At 46.6% G+C, this 13,281-nt stretch overlaps 1 protein-coding gene across 1 annotated transcript in view; it reads right to left on the bottom strand.

Annotated features, from left to right (window-relative positions):
* Nucleotides 1-1,277: 1,277 nt before the first annotated feature.
* The window catches only part of Prkch (protein kinase C eta), a 198,928-nt gene continuing 186,924 nt past the window's right edge, over nucleotides 1,278-13,281 (bottom strand). The window contains exons 13-14 of the mRNA XM_021201500.1: nucleotides 3,919-4,062; nucleotides 1,278-2,561 (exon numbers count right to left, since the gene is read on the bottom strand). Of these exons, the coding sequence (XP_021057159.1) occupies nucleotides 2,415-2,561; nucleotides 3,919-4,062 (291 nt within the window). The 3' untranslated portion in view covers nucleotides 1,278-2,414. The remainder of the gene's footprint in view (nucleotides 2,562-3,918; nucleotides 4,063-13,281) is intronic.

The raw sequence follows: 13,281 nt of genomic DNA, 5'->3' as shown, positions 1-13,281 counted from the left end.
CTGGACGATGAGGAAACTGAAGTCACTATTGCATCACCTGGGCCTGCCCCAGTTCCCTGAATCAGGGGCGAGAAGCCCTGCCCTTGATTGCAGATTGAGCCATCTCCCCATCAGATCTATAGTTCTGCTCAGGGGCGAGGATGACAGGGCCAAGGATGACTAAGGCCTTCCTGCAGACTGGCAGCTTATTTCCTGCTCCTGTGAACCCCAGACTACACCCTTTAACTGCTCTCAGAACCCCACAAAGGTAGGGAAACAGGATTGATTTTTAAATGGAAAGCCATATGCATTTGGGCTAAAAGCAAGGATTCTGGAAATTAAACAAACAAACAAACAAACAAACAAAACCACTCCGTGCCTCAGTTTCTCCATCTGTACAATGAATATGGGAGCACATGATTCACAGGAACATTGAATAAATAAATGTGCTTAAAATTTGTACGACTGATTTTACATAAAACAAGCATAAAGATCAAGACTCCCCAAGTCAGAGAGAATTCCAGTCTTTTCCAGCAGACTGTGAGATTAGAATGTAAAGCTTCAGACTTTATATCTAGGTCCACCCCTTATCAAGATCAAAACTTTTGCAAACCAATAACCTCAAGTTCTCGGAGGCTGGAAGACGTACTGTATTTACTCCTGCCTGCCACACAGACATGGCATCAAGAGCTACTGACCTGCACCAGACAAATCTCCAGGAAGGCCGATAGCACTTCTACTAATGTAGAAATATCGTTTTCACCCTGGAATGCCCAAAAGAACTGATGATGGAGACTGCGGTACTGCTCAGCTGTCTCCTAATTCCTCTAGGCTATTGGCATCCTTAGGGATGCCACAATATGGCCAATCAAATGGCAAGAGAGGTTGCATATGTTCCTCTGAGGAGGTGGTTAAGAAGCAAACAAGGACCTCCTCCATCTTTTCTTCTTGCTCCATGGACCTTAGGAGTTCTACTTTCTTGATGGCACAGTTAGAAGCTAGAGGGTCACGGGCATCATGTACTGTATATGAAGGAGAAATGAACATTTTGAAGAGCTACTAAGATTCTGAGGATCAGCCTGCTACAGCAATACCCAGAAGTCACTGCCTCTGATTCAGGGTAGACATATGGATGAATGAGACTGACCACACCCTCCTCAGGGATACAAAATGTTCTGCCAGTGCCTCCTCTCAGGAGTTTGCCTACAGTCCTGAGTTCTAATAACTGTGAAAAGCTTTATTAGATCAGAAACCTATCCTCTGAGTCAGGGAGAGGACAAATCACTCTTCTCACAAAATTTCCTTTTGCTACAAAATGCCTTTATTTCCAGCCAGATAAAATTTTTCAACTGTATATATGGTTACACACGAAAAGGTACACCTTTGTTGTCAGCCTTGTTTGCAAGGCCCATTGTTAATTATTAATGTGTATATCAAACAACCTTCTTTGTCTCTGAAAACATAACTTAAATAGGCTGACTGCCGATGGATCCACCACACACGTGTTCATGGATGGGAACAGTGCAGAGTTCCTCACCAATGAGTCAGCCTGAGATGAAGTATGTGTGGGTGATTAGATTCCACCAGTCAGCGGGTGGCATGCAACGGAAGCCTGCCTGCTGACCGCACGACTGTGGTGGTGGCCCTTCCGTGAACAGGAGACAAAGAAGACAGACCTATGCAATGTGGAGGGGCCTCTCACAAAACGTGAACACCATTGGGTGGACCCCAGAATGTGTAAAAGCATCATGACTCTACTGTGTACACTACTGAAGATTATGGCACCTTTTTATTTGACACTCAATAAATATCTAGTTACTGAAAGGAAGAGGAAGAGACTCAAGACACTGACGGTTGTCGTGGTGTCCAACCTCCGTTCTCAACACTGGGTTTAAGGTTGGGAGCTTGAAAGACGCCCATCTGCAGTTTCTTTAAAGCGCATCCTTCTACTTAGAATGTCGTTCGTTTCCCTAGAGAGACTTCTTCATCAGCATTTAATCTTTTGGAGACTGAAATATTGGCTTAAAGAAGAGTGTAGAGTGCTCCACAGAAAGTAGATTTGTCTCTTGAAGTTGAAAAAAAAAAAAAAAAAAAGAAGCCTGTTTGGCTTATAATCCCTAGGACCTCCTGTATCCTTCCCAGCATCTCTTCTTTTGGCTTCTGTCCTTTCCGCCAAGCCTGAAAGACCCCTGGAGACTCATGGGTTAAGCAGTGCACATCTTTGTAACATCTTATCTCAGTATCGACTACTGAAATGTACCATGGCTCCTGGGGACTTGAGAGAGCAGCTCTCTTGAGGCTCCACCCTTCGCAGAGTTGTGAACCTTTGCTCCGTGAAGGTGAAGCTGGTGTTCTAAGGCGGATGCTAAGGAATTCCCGCAGAAGAAATTCCTGGAGAAATCCACATTCCCCTTTGGTTCTGACTCCCCATAAGGCTACGGTTGCAATTCCGGCGACACATAGGAAAAGTTTCTAAACTCATCCTGGTTAATCATAGGAAGATGTCCCTCATCGATCGGAGTTAAAATGGGCTCTTCTTTTATGAAGTCTGGGTCAAAATTGCTGACATCTTCTCGGGATTTCTGTTAAAGAAAAATGGAAACTGTGGTCAACTTGCATGTGCTCGGGGCTTTGCTCTCTTGCATGGGACTCAGCCCATTCTCAGGAGTTCAGAGATCTGGCCTGGAGCCTTGGTCAGGAACATTCTGTGATTAAGCGATGCTTCATGGCCACTCCACCACGTGCATTACTATGACCTTTGCCAACTGCCAAGTCACTCATTCCATGCCCTGCCCTCTAGACACTGCGTCCTGGACGCGGGACAGTCTTGGACTGTGAAGCTAAAGAGTTAGCGTGGCCACCCAGACTTGCTTATTACTCTCTTGCCCATTAGCCTCCCTTTCACTGAGGTGTGGTTTCCCAGCAGGCCTTGTTGAGGGGCTCGCCCACTCAACATCTGGCCAGAGGTTGAGTAAACTCACGCTCAGCCCACTTAGTGTTTGCACACATTTTGCACCTGTGAGAAGAGGTTCTCGGGTCATTTTACGATGGTGCTGTCAGGCTTAGAGCAAAAGTGTATAACCTGTTACTGGTCAGAAACAATATACCCCACTGGGCTGGAGCTGGTGGGATCCCTCTGGCTGCTGGGCATCCAACGTTTAACAGGCTGGCACAGACTAAACTCACTCTGTTTGAAAGAACTGGGTAAACGAAATCTTTCTAAGCACGCCAAGGAGGTTCGTTTCTTTCTCATCACTGTGAGAGCTCCCACTTCTCTTATCTGATGCAAGCATGCTTCTCCTCCACCTTCAGGTCTTGTCTCCTCCCAATAGTCTTGATCTATTTTTAGCCTGCCTTCTCTGGAACCCTTGATGCTTATATGTACAGCTCGGCTTGAAGAATTGTGAGGTGGGTCACTCTCAAGCTTGGTGGCTTAGATTGCTACCGTTGTTGTCCTCTGCATTCCTCCAAAGGGGCTCTGCCTGTCTGGCCTGAGTCCTCTATCACTGTAGCTGTGACAAGCTGTGCAGGCCAAGAAGCCAGGCTCAGTGAAGGAGCACCTGGCACCTTCTCTACTATCTTAGGGCTTGGGAGAGGCACAAATGGTGCCCCAAGAATAGGAGAAAACTGGCTAGGAATAATGACATCAATTAGTTAAATTCTTCTAGGAATACATAAAGCAGCTTAGGTGTATTAGCTACTGGGATATTTTAATTTAGTTTCAGGGAGGGTAGAGCTAGTGTAAGTGAGGGTGTAAACTTTGTGATACATAGTCAACACATGGAGAGCCATTGTCTCAGGTGTAACCAGCCCATCTCTCTGTGCAGCAAGGGCCGGCCAACATTTACTCTGTCATTCCATAGGAGACACCAGCTTTTCCATGGACTTTGGTCATCTGAAAACAAAGGGAGAATCTATGACAGTGGCCTTGACACTCACAATTCTGGGTCGGAAAGGCGGTTCTAGCTGGCGATGGTTCAACTGGGCCCAGTCGATTTCCTTAAAAAAAGGATGTCTCAGGATCTCATGTTCACCTCCCTGAGTCAGGCTGCCCAAGCGCATGGTGGGGTTCTTGGTCATGAACTATGAGAGTGCAAGAGAGAGAGAGAGAGAGAGAGACTGTTATTCATTCATTCATTCATTCAATCATTCATATACAGCCGTTTCACAGGACAGCAGGCACCAGCCCTGGCAAAGGACCTCTTGGGAGGGTTTTTGGCTGCTCTTGCTTCACGAGCTGGATTTTCCATCCAGGGCAGTATGAATCATGCCTTAATGTCGAGACTGCCTGAGTGGATTTTTGCCCTTCCCCACTGCCATTTCAGGCATGGCCACTAAAAGAAGGCCGAAGGGTCCAATTTTCTTTTCTGTAAATATTCAGTATTTTTCTTTCCTCTCTAGAGAAAGGCAGCTCCTTGTGAACTAGTGTGTCTTTCCCCGGCATGGCAGCTGTGGACAGCAGGCGGAGTCTGACTAGGGCTGCTTTTAGGAACAGCTGGGCCATTGTTCTGTCAGCTGCACAGCTGGCCAGAAACCACAGAGAAGAGTGAGAGCCATTGTTGTTGACATCTCTATAAAACGTCAGCAGGGGTGAAACACTCTAGAAACTTCTGTGTCCAGCTTTAGGAGAAATGAAAGTTGGTTGCTTGTCTTTCTGTGGCTGAGCTATTAGAGTTTGAGATGAACATTTTCTGCTATCAAGATGCCCCTCTTCCAGTTTGGAATCCATTTCTGGAGTGAGAACGTGTGACTACACAGACCAAAGCTAAAACAAAATGCCGACATTCAAGTGCTGCTCGTACACAGATATTCCATCTTTATGCAGATTGGAAGATATTGCTTGTGCTCAGCTCCTAGGCATTTTGGGCTAACTCCCTTTTTACAAGTGGTCTCCATGTTTTGATCATTTCCCAATGAAGGGCTCTGGATAATTCACTTTTTAGGGTCAGAATAATAATTTTAATTTTAAATGATTTTCCATTAAAAAAAAAAAAGCTAAATGTGAATAAAGAAATCTGTTTGGGTTGGGCATGGTGGTAGCACCCGTGATCCCTTTTGGAGGCTGAGGCAGGAGAATGGTGAATGCTAAGTCAGCCTGGGCTGTAATGTAAGGCCTTGTCTCAAAACACAAAGCAATAGAACCAGGTAACAGCATCATCGGGCTATATGGCTTAGCGGGAGAGTGCTTCCCTAGCACAGAGAGGTGCTGAATTCTGTCCCAGAACCCCAGGAAACCAACAAAGCAAAAAGGTTACTGTGCTTGTAAGTAAATCAAGTTACTTTAAGTTTCTTTGTGCTTCTTCCAAGCTCAAACCCAGGGCCATGTGGGACAGAGATGAGTACCCTACCTCTGAGCCACACCTCTGGACTCTAAATCAAGTTATCTGTAAAGAGACTAATGACAACTTTTGACAGTCACCAAATATCCTTTCCAAGTTTGACTTGTGAACATAAAACCAAAGTAATTCAGTGTTTATAGAGTCTGTTTGAACCTGCATTTACTGAGCACTTTTAATGATTTCTTTCAAAGTCAATCTTGTTGCTGATGAAGACACAGAAGAGAGTGACACCTGGGTCACGCCAGGAAGCCAGAGCTATGATGGTCTCAGGGTTGGGTCAACCGAGAAGGATCAAGCTAAAGAAAAAGTCAGCAACACGTCCTTAGCAACCAGCAATCCCACGGCATCTACTTTACAAAATGTTTAAAAAATGTCAAAGGGGAACCAGTAAGAATGAAGACTCTAAAGGGGTTTAATGGCTTTGTCCTTTCTACAAGTGACAAATAATTAGAGGCTCTAGCATGCTGGATTTGAGAGTAGGACTCAAAATAAAATAAGCATTCGAACAGACACGGGTCCAATCACAGCTGTTCATAGCCCAGTTATTAACTGTAGGGTACAATCCCTGATGGATGGGGATCTGCAATTTTAAGAGCACTAACAACTAATAATGAAATTGAAAAAAAAAAAAAAAAAACTTGAGAAAAAAGGACCACAGAAAGAGACCCAGATGGCTTGTGGGAAACTCCGAGGTCTGCCAGGGATGGGAGCAGAGGATTTCTTGTGAATGTGTGATTGCAACTTGTTCTTGTAGGAAAGAGGGACAGCACCAGACTCCAGATGCGTATATGGCAGAAGCATTGTTGTCTGACTCTGCTCATTCCTCCCCTGCCCCTGCCCCTGCCCCTGCCCCTGCCCCTGCCCCTGTCCCTGCCCCTGCCCCTGCCCCTGCCCCTTCCCCTGAGCTTCCACGGGGCAGAAGCATTGCCTTAGGTGGAGCAGACAAATCACAGCGGTGACTTTTCTGAAGAGCACACTTCTAGAACCGGGCCAGGATGAGTCATGGTTGGTAGAAACCTTCTCTTGGGGTTCTGGTCAAGCTTTTTGAATAACCTTGATTTAATGTTTTTAAAGATCTAGTTCATCTTTAATTATGTGCATGTGTGTTTTTCTCTGCGTGGTTAAGTGTTCATAAGTTCAGGAGTCAGCAGAGGTCAGAGGCATCAGATACCCCGGAGCCACAGTTACAGGTGGTTGTGAGCTGCCTACATGGGTGCTGGGAGCACGGGTACATACTCTTAACTGCTAAGCCATCTCTCCAGCACTAGGTTTTTTTTTTTTTTTTTTTACACCTAGGCTTGAGCTTTTTAGATACAGTCATCTTCCACATAGCAAGAAGATCTGGCCAACCCGGTCTGACAAGAGTAACTCTCACCTGTCATCCAAGAAGTTTCTTTTTTTGCAATGATAGAGGCCATTCTAAAGGTCCACAACTGGTCAAAATATAGAGAATGACTAACCATGCCCAGTAGCCAACCCCAAATGCATCCACAATGCAAGTCCTGCACAGAAGGCTCAGGGACAATCATGGAAGAGGAGGCAGAGAGAGTGTAAGAACCAGAGGAGTAGGATGCCTGCTACGACACAGTTTCTTCTAGACAGGCACTGCACCACCTGACATGCCAAAGGGGATGGAAATTCACAAGGCCTCACCTCTAGAAGAGAGATACAGGCACACAATGGCTGCCAAGGGAAGAAGAATGATTATTCCCCAGGGATGAGAATCCCTTATCCAATCCTGAGTGGTTAGCCCAATACACATGTACATGAGACGGAACTAAATGGACCCAATAGGCTGTGTGTGTGTGTGTGTGTGTGTGTGTGTGTGTGTGTGTAAAACAGTATTAATTTTTTTAAAAAGTCATAAATGTGAGCAGGAATGTGGGGGCTATGGGAGGGTTTGGAGGGGGAAAGGAAGGGATTAAAATGATGCAAACATGACACTTAAAAAATTCTTTAAAAAACAATTCTAATTAAGTTAAAAGAGGACAAGCCTCCATTCCACTTACAAAGTCTATGTAGGATCTGGTGAATTCAAGGCAGTGCACTAAGCTTGGGAGTGTGCAGGTAACAAAGGTACTACCACTGCATCAAAATCAAGAGAAGAGACAAGCAAACTAGGACACACGACAGGATGCGGTGGAAAGAAATGCGTGAAGCCCTGTGAGAGCCTGGAAGATGATCGAGCAAACGGCACCGGGGCCAGTGAGTGTCATGGAGGAGCTGGCGTTAGATGAGATGAAGTAGGATCCCTCTAGGAAGAAGACAATCATGCCTGTCCCATCGTCAGTACACACGCCCGGATACATATGAGCACCTGGGGTGCCAACAGAAGAACATATAGCTCGGGACAGCTGGCACCTGAGGATGGCAGGGCAAGCATGTGGGCAGTGAGTCTGACCTATCCGATGTATATGAGGAGGTAGGAAGACTGGCTACAGTGCCATTAATAAGGAACTGGGAAAGGGAGCACGGTCAGATGGGAGTAGGGAGCACTGTCAGAGACTGAGACAGCTGAAATGACAGGCAGGCTCAGTACTGTCATGAAGAGGAAGGGAGAGTTGGAAGCAAGTGCCAGAAGGTTTCAAAGAAGAAACAAGCCTAGGGCTAAGTGAACGGGTAGAGTCTAAGGTCAGAGCATCTTCCCAGGCTGTCTGATGGAGCCATGCAAGGGAGTATCAGAGGCAGGTCTTCCAGCATGAACGGCAGCATCAACAGTAGCAGCCAGGGCAACAAATACAAAAACAAGAATTCCTTAAGATTATGCAAACAGTCAGAATCAAAATGGAATCACTTGTGTCAAACCTTAACAAAGCTGGGAGGTTGTGAGGGAGGGGAGGCATGCATAGACATCTGATGACAAGAACTGTGACAGAAGACTCTGCTAGAAGCACATCTCTTTGCACACAGGCTACCACAACCTTACACAGAAAACATTTCTGCAAGGCTGTCTGCCCAACAAGTGCTTCTAGTTTCATTACCATCCTTGTTATTGATTATAAAGCCTTGGGTTGCTGTTTATGTAATGATCCTCATTTGGCCTTCAAGAATTCCCCCTTAGTGTCACCCTCCCACAATATGCTCATGGCTTACATATTGGCATGCATAACACCACTGCCATGCCAGAACCTGACTAAGCACATGAATCTTTGGAGAACCTCTGTTTATTGTTTGGTTTAATTAAGGGTTTTAACATCTTGCCAAATCTGGATGGTTGACATGCTCAGTTTTGTATCTGAGATATAAAGCACCCACACAGAAACAACCAAGCCTGTCTCCATGGGGTCAGTCAGATCTCTCAGTGATATGTGGGGGTAAAGGGCAGAAGCTGGCAAGGCAGGCAAGACTGATGAGAGAGTAAGAGGGAGAGAGAGAAGGGTAGGTGGATGAAAAGAACTGAGGCCCACTTTTCTTAACTCACATTGTGTGGTTGAAAATAATTTCAATTATTTATCATTTAGAAATGATAAATAATTCATTTAACTTATTCATTTAAATGCTGAATTACCTGAAGGCCACGTTTGGATATGGGATACCTTCAACACTTAAGTTTTTACTCCTTCAGAGGAGTGGCCTGGGTTTAATCAGTGATGGACATGGGATTCCCATGTGGCCATGGGATCCCCAGGTGGCCATGTATACGCCCACCCCCTATTGTCTCACATGGGGCCGGCATTACTTGTCAACTTTCATGGCTTCTGAACCCTGGAATAGAGGAAGAAGAATGGTCTACCTGGGCATGATGACACATTCCAATAGTTCCTAGCAGTCAGGAGACCTCGGCAGGAGGATGGGTGCAAGTTTGAGGCTAACCTGGGCTACCAAATACCAATAAGGCTCTGAGAGAGAGTGGGGGGGGGAGGTATGTGTGTGTGGGGGGGAATCTAAGGACAGGAGTCAGACAGACAGAAGACAGAAGGTCTAGAGGGTTGACTGTGAAGATAGGAACCACTCACTGTAAGGAGGAGGTAATGGGGTGGCACTAAGAGATAAGACCTGGGGTGGGGAGGATGGATCACAGCCCCTATGTAATTACTCTCTCCAAACATACAGAGCTGGAGAGTTAAGAAAATGCTATCAGTCCTGAGCCTAACATGGGTCACAGCACACATTCTGCAGGAGGCAGAGCTGGAGGCTGGTGTGGTTGCTATCCTGGCCTGCAAACAGTTGTCACTGGAAACCCTGGTCCTCTGCTGTGACAGCCCAACTGCTTTTGCAGACTATGTCCTCAATTTGTCCACATCGCTAAAGGACTCAGATGTTAACTCAAGTTAACAGTCCACATCTAAGGTCATTCTTAAAATATACCTTACCTCCACTGACCTCTCTGACGAAGGTCCAAACGGGAAAGCTTGCCAAGAAGGCAAAGCATGTGGCTGCAGGACACTCTGATCGGGCACATCTACCGAAGGAAGTAGATGGTTCATAGGGCCCACAAAAGCACTTGGTAAGCTGGGGAGAGGGAGGGAGGGAGGGAGGGAGGGAGGGAGGGAGGGAGGGCCCTAGGAGACCTGGTTGCATCCCAAATGTGAGTCTCACTACAGAGGGAGAGCAGGAGAGAGAGAGGTGGGCAGCTCAGACCCACCCTGCATCCCCTCAAGGAAAGCTGATGTAGAGGATGCTGAAGGAAGCAGAGGCCTACCTGGCTCTGAGACTGGGAGGCTCCAGGCCACCGACAAAGTCCACAGGGAGGGCAGCACCATAGTGAGGTGTACTGAATGGTGCTGGCCAGGTTTGTTAAAGCATGTGCCGAGAGTGTGCTTGCAGAAGTAGGCTAGATACGTACACGTATGTGAAGGTGTGAGTGTGCAGCTGTTCAACACGACAGAGCTTAAACTCCCCTGTATAATGATGAGTCTTGAGACATCAGGATCCACTTTGAAATCTAAGCAGTGTCAAGAATTATTCATCCTTTTTCAAAATGCCTGACTTCTTAGGAGGACTAGTTACATAAATGGAGCAATTAGACAATAAGGTTTTCTCCCAGGAGTCAGAAAACACTGTGCCCTCTAGTTAATAGTTGGATCTGGCTGTTGGGCAGACAGAATGACCTTCTCCTTTCATTTCATTTCAGACCTTAAACAAAAGGCAGACAGACTCGGCAGCTCTTGCTGCCAGGCCAGAAAGGAAGGAAATTGAGCCACAAGACTCTCCCATCAGTATTCCAGGGAGACACTCCAAAACGGGATGAAGGCATCTCATGGCTCTAAAGAGAGTTCTAGGGAAGGAAGACAGAGAAAGAACACAGGATTCAAAACAGAGGCTGGCTCTCTGCCACGTCGGCCAACCTCATTATGGTCACATAGCCTGAAGGCCACCCAGAGGCTGACAAAATGTGCCCTGTGTGTGTACACTGCAGGCACATGCCTTCTGCTTCTGGCCCTAGGAGAGTCTGACCCAGTTGGGAAGTATGGCTGCCAACTTTGTCATTTCACTTCCCTTCATGGTGGTGAAGCAGGGGGGACAAGACAACGTGGAATGACCTGTGCCCAAACCACCCTCCACTTCAGAGCTGTGGTCACAGAGGAACAGGCTGGGTGTGCGAGTTTGCAGATGAGGAGGCAGGAGAGAGGACAGATGCTAAGGTGACCTGGCGTTGATGTCAGTTTTGCACAGGACAAGGCAGAGGCAGATGTTTGCCTGAGATGAAGCTGATGACGACCCACAGAGAAGGATGAGAGGCAGAAGGATGGAGAGGACACAGAATAGACTCTCAGGATGTCTCTGGGGAAGCCGGCTCCAACGCTTAAAGAGTAGGCTTTCACACTGCAGATGCTGCTATAGAACACTGGGCGAGCCACAAGGGAGCCACTCTGGCTTGCTCACATTGGACCTGCATGGGTTTTACTGGCAAGGCTGGGACTAGCAATTCATAGACATATGGTGAAGGACAGCCCTGCCAGGTGTCCACACTTGTTTAGGAAAGGGCAGCTGCAGGAGGGGAGAACATGGAGAAAAGAGATTAGAGTTGCTGCATTGCTATTGCTTAGTGAGTGGCAAACACTTCTACACAGGCATGCTAGCATTTTTATTATACCTGGCAGTGAGTCAAATGCCTCATGTTCATAACCCCATAACCCCAAGAACACCTGTAGTCATTATCCCTACCTTATGGATTGTTGTAGAGGAAATCTCTTATATACTGTACGGCTGCATCACTTGTCAATTAAAAACAAACAAACAACAAGCCTGTGGCCTATAGGAAAGGGTAGAATAGAGGGTGTGACATTCAGTGGGCAGAAGGATTCTGGGATAGAGTCAGGCCTGGGAGGAGTTGCCAGGGAACATGGAGGAGGACAGAAGCAGGGGACTGAGAGGAGGTAACCAGCCATGTGGCAGAACTTAGAATAGAATAACAGGATAATTAATTTATGAGCCCGTCGAGGAACAGCCAGAGCTTATGGCCAAGGTATTTGTAAATATAATTTGAGTCTCAAATTCATTATTTTGGGAGCCTGGGGATGGGAAGGAAAACTCTCACTTTTACAATTGTAACACTGAGGAAGAGGCCCATTTGTAATCTGTCCAAGGCCGTATGGTTTGGAAGTGGTAGCGTGGGGATTCATAACCAGGCACACGTGACACCAGAAACCTTTGCTCTGGATCACTGTTGCACCCCCTCTGGAGGCAACCGAAGGTCTCCCGTGGATTCTGGATTGGAGAGGAGTGTGCGGATTGGTAGGGATCACGGCCTAACCCTTGAACATCATGAACGAAAATTGGCAAGGCTTGGTATGTATCATCTCTGGGTCCACATGGCACTCTCTCGCTGCTACTAACGAAGTGGCTGAGGTGTGTACTACGAGTAGATGGGATGAGAGAGGAAAGCAAAGCCATTGCTTTTCTATGAACCTGAAGCATCTTTGAGTCTCAACACCTGATTTTATTACAAGCCACCGAAGTGATAAAAGGTCGTGCTCATGCTTTCAAACACTGAAGGCTGTTGCCCAGTCAAGCAGCTTAGATGGGAGACTTAAGCTCAGGGGGATGGAGGAGGGAACATATCATAAGGAAAGGCAAAATAAGTTCTTAAAGACAGATAACCCCCCCCCCTTTTCTATTTTCTTCCTCTCCTTCCTCTCCTTCTTTGCCATTAAATGATGGAAGAGCTTTTGCTGGGAACGGAACTTTCATTGGAGATGTCTGAGCAGAACTGGATGGGAAGCAAGGCTTGTATCCTATGGTTGGTGTCAATATTAGAGTCCGTAATCTTCACCTTTCTCTCTTTTCTTCCTACATTTGTCATTGGCATTCTGGAGCTGGCACTGTGAACCTGACTATATCCTCAGCTGAAATGCTACTTTCTCTTCGGATGAGACCTTTATTTTATCAAGAAAGAAAGAAAGAAAGAAAGAAAGAAAGAAAGAAAGAAAGAAAGAAAGAAAGAAAGAAAGGAAGAAAGGGAAAGGAAGGAAGGAAGGAAGGAAGGAAGGAAGGAAGGAAGGAAGGAAGGAAGGAAGGAAGGGGGAAAGAAAGGAAGAGAGAAAGGAAAGAAGAGAAAAAAGAAAGAGAAAAAAGAAAGTACTCTAATACAGCGAAATTCCCCAACCCTGTGGCTGAAGGAATGGGGCCCGGAGGTTACAACTGACTGGCCTACCAGGGTTTCCTGTGAGCAATCCCCAGAGGGACAGTGCACTCTGTTTCATTTTTCTGTTATCAAAATCCAGTACAATCAGTGCCCTGTGTCCTTCCTGTCCCCACAACAGGGCAGGAACTGTGCTCGATCTGCGGCAGAATGTTGGCCGTGCCCCCAGCCTGCGATGGCCATCGGAACCCAGTAGCCTCTGCATGCACACTGCTGATCCTTGGGTGAGCCAGCACTCTGCCTGGCCTGTGTTTCATAAACACAGCTTTTCCTAAACCCCAGGCCACCTTGGGAACTTCACTCAGGCCATGTGTAGGGCGGGACAAATACAGGTCAGAGATGTCTCAGCTGGAACCCCAAGTCATGTGTTTGTACTTA

Source organism: Mus pahari, chromosome 7, assembly GCF_900095145.1.
Source record: "Mus pahari chromosome 7, PAHARI_EIJ_v1.1, whole genome shotgun sequence".
NCBI classification, from domain to species: Eukaryota; Metazoa; Chordata; class Mammalia; order Rodentia; family Muridae; genus Mus; species Mus pahari.
The sequence above is the reverse complement of the archived record's forward strand: the minus strand, read 5'-3'. Positions and strand labels throughout refer to the sequence as shown.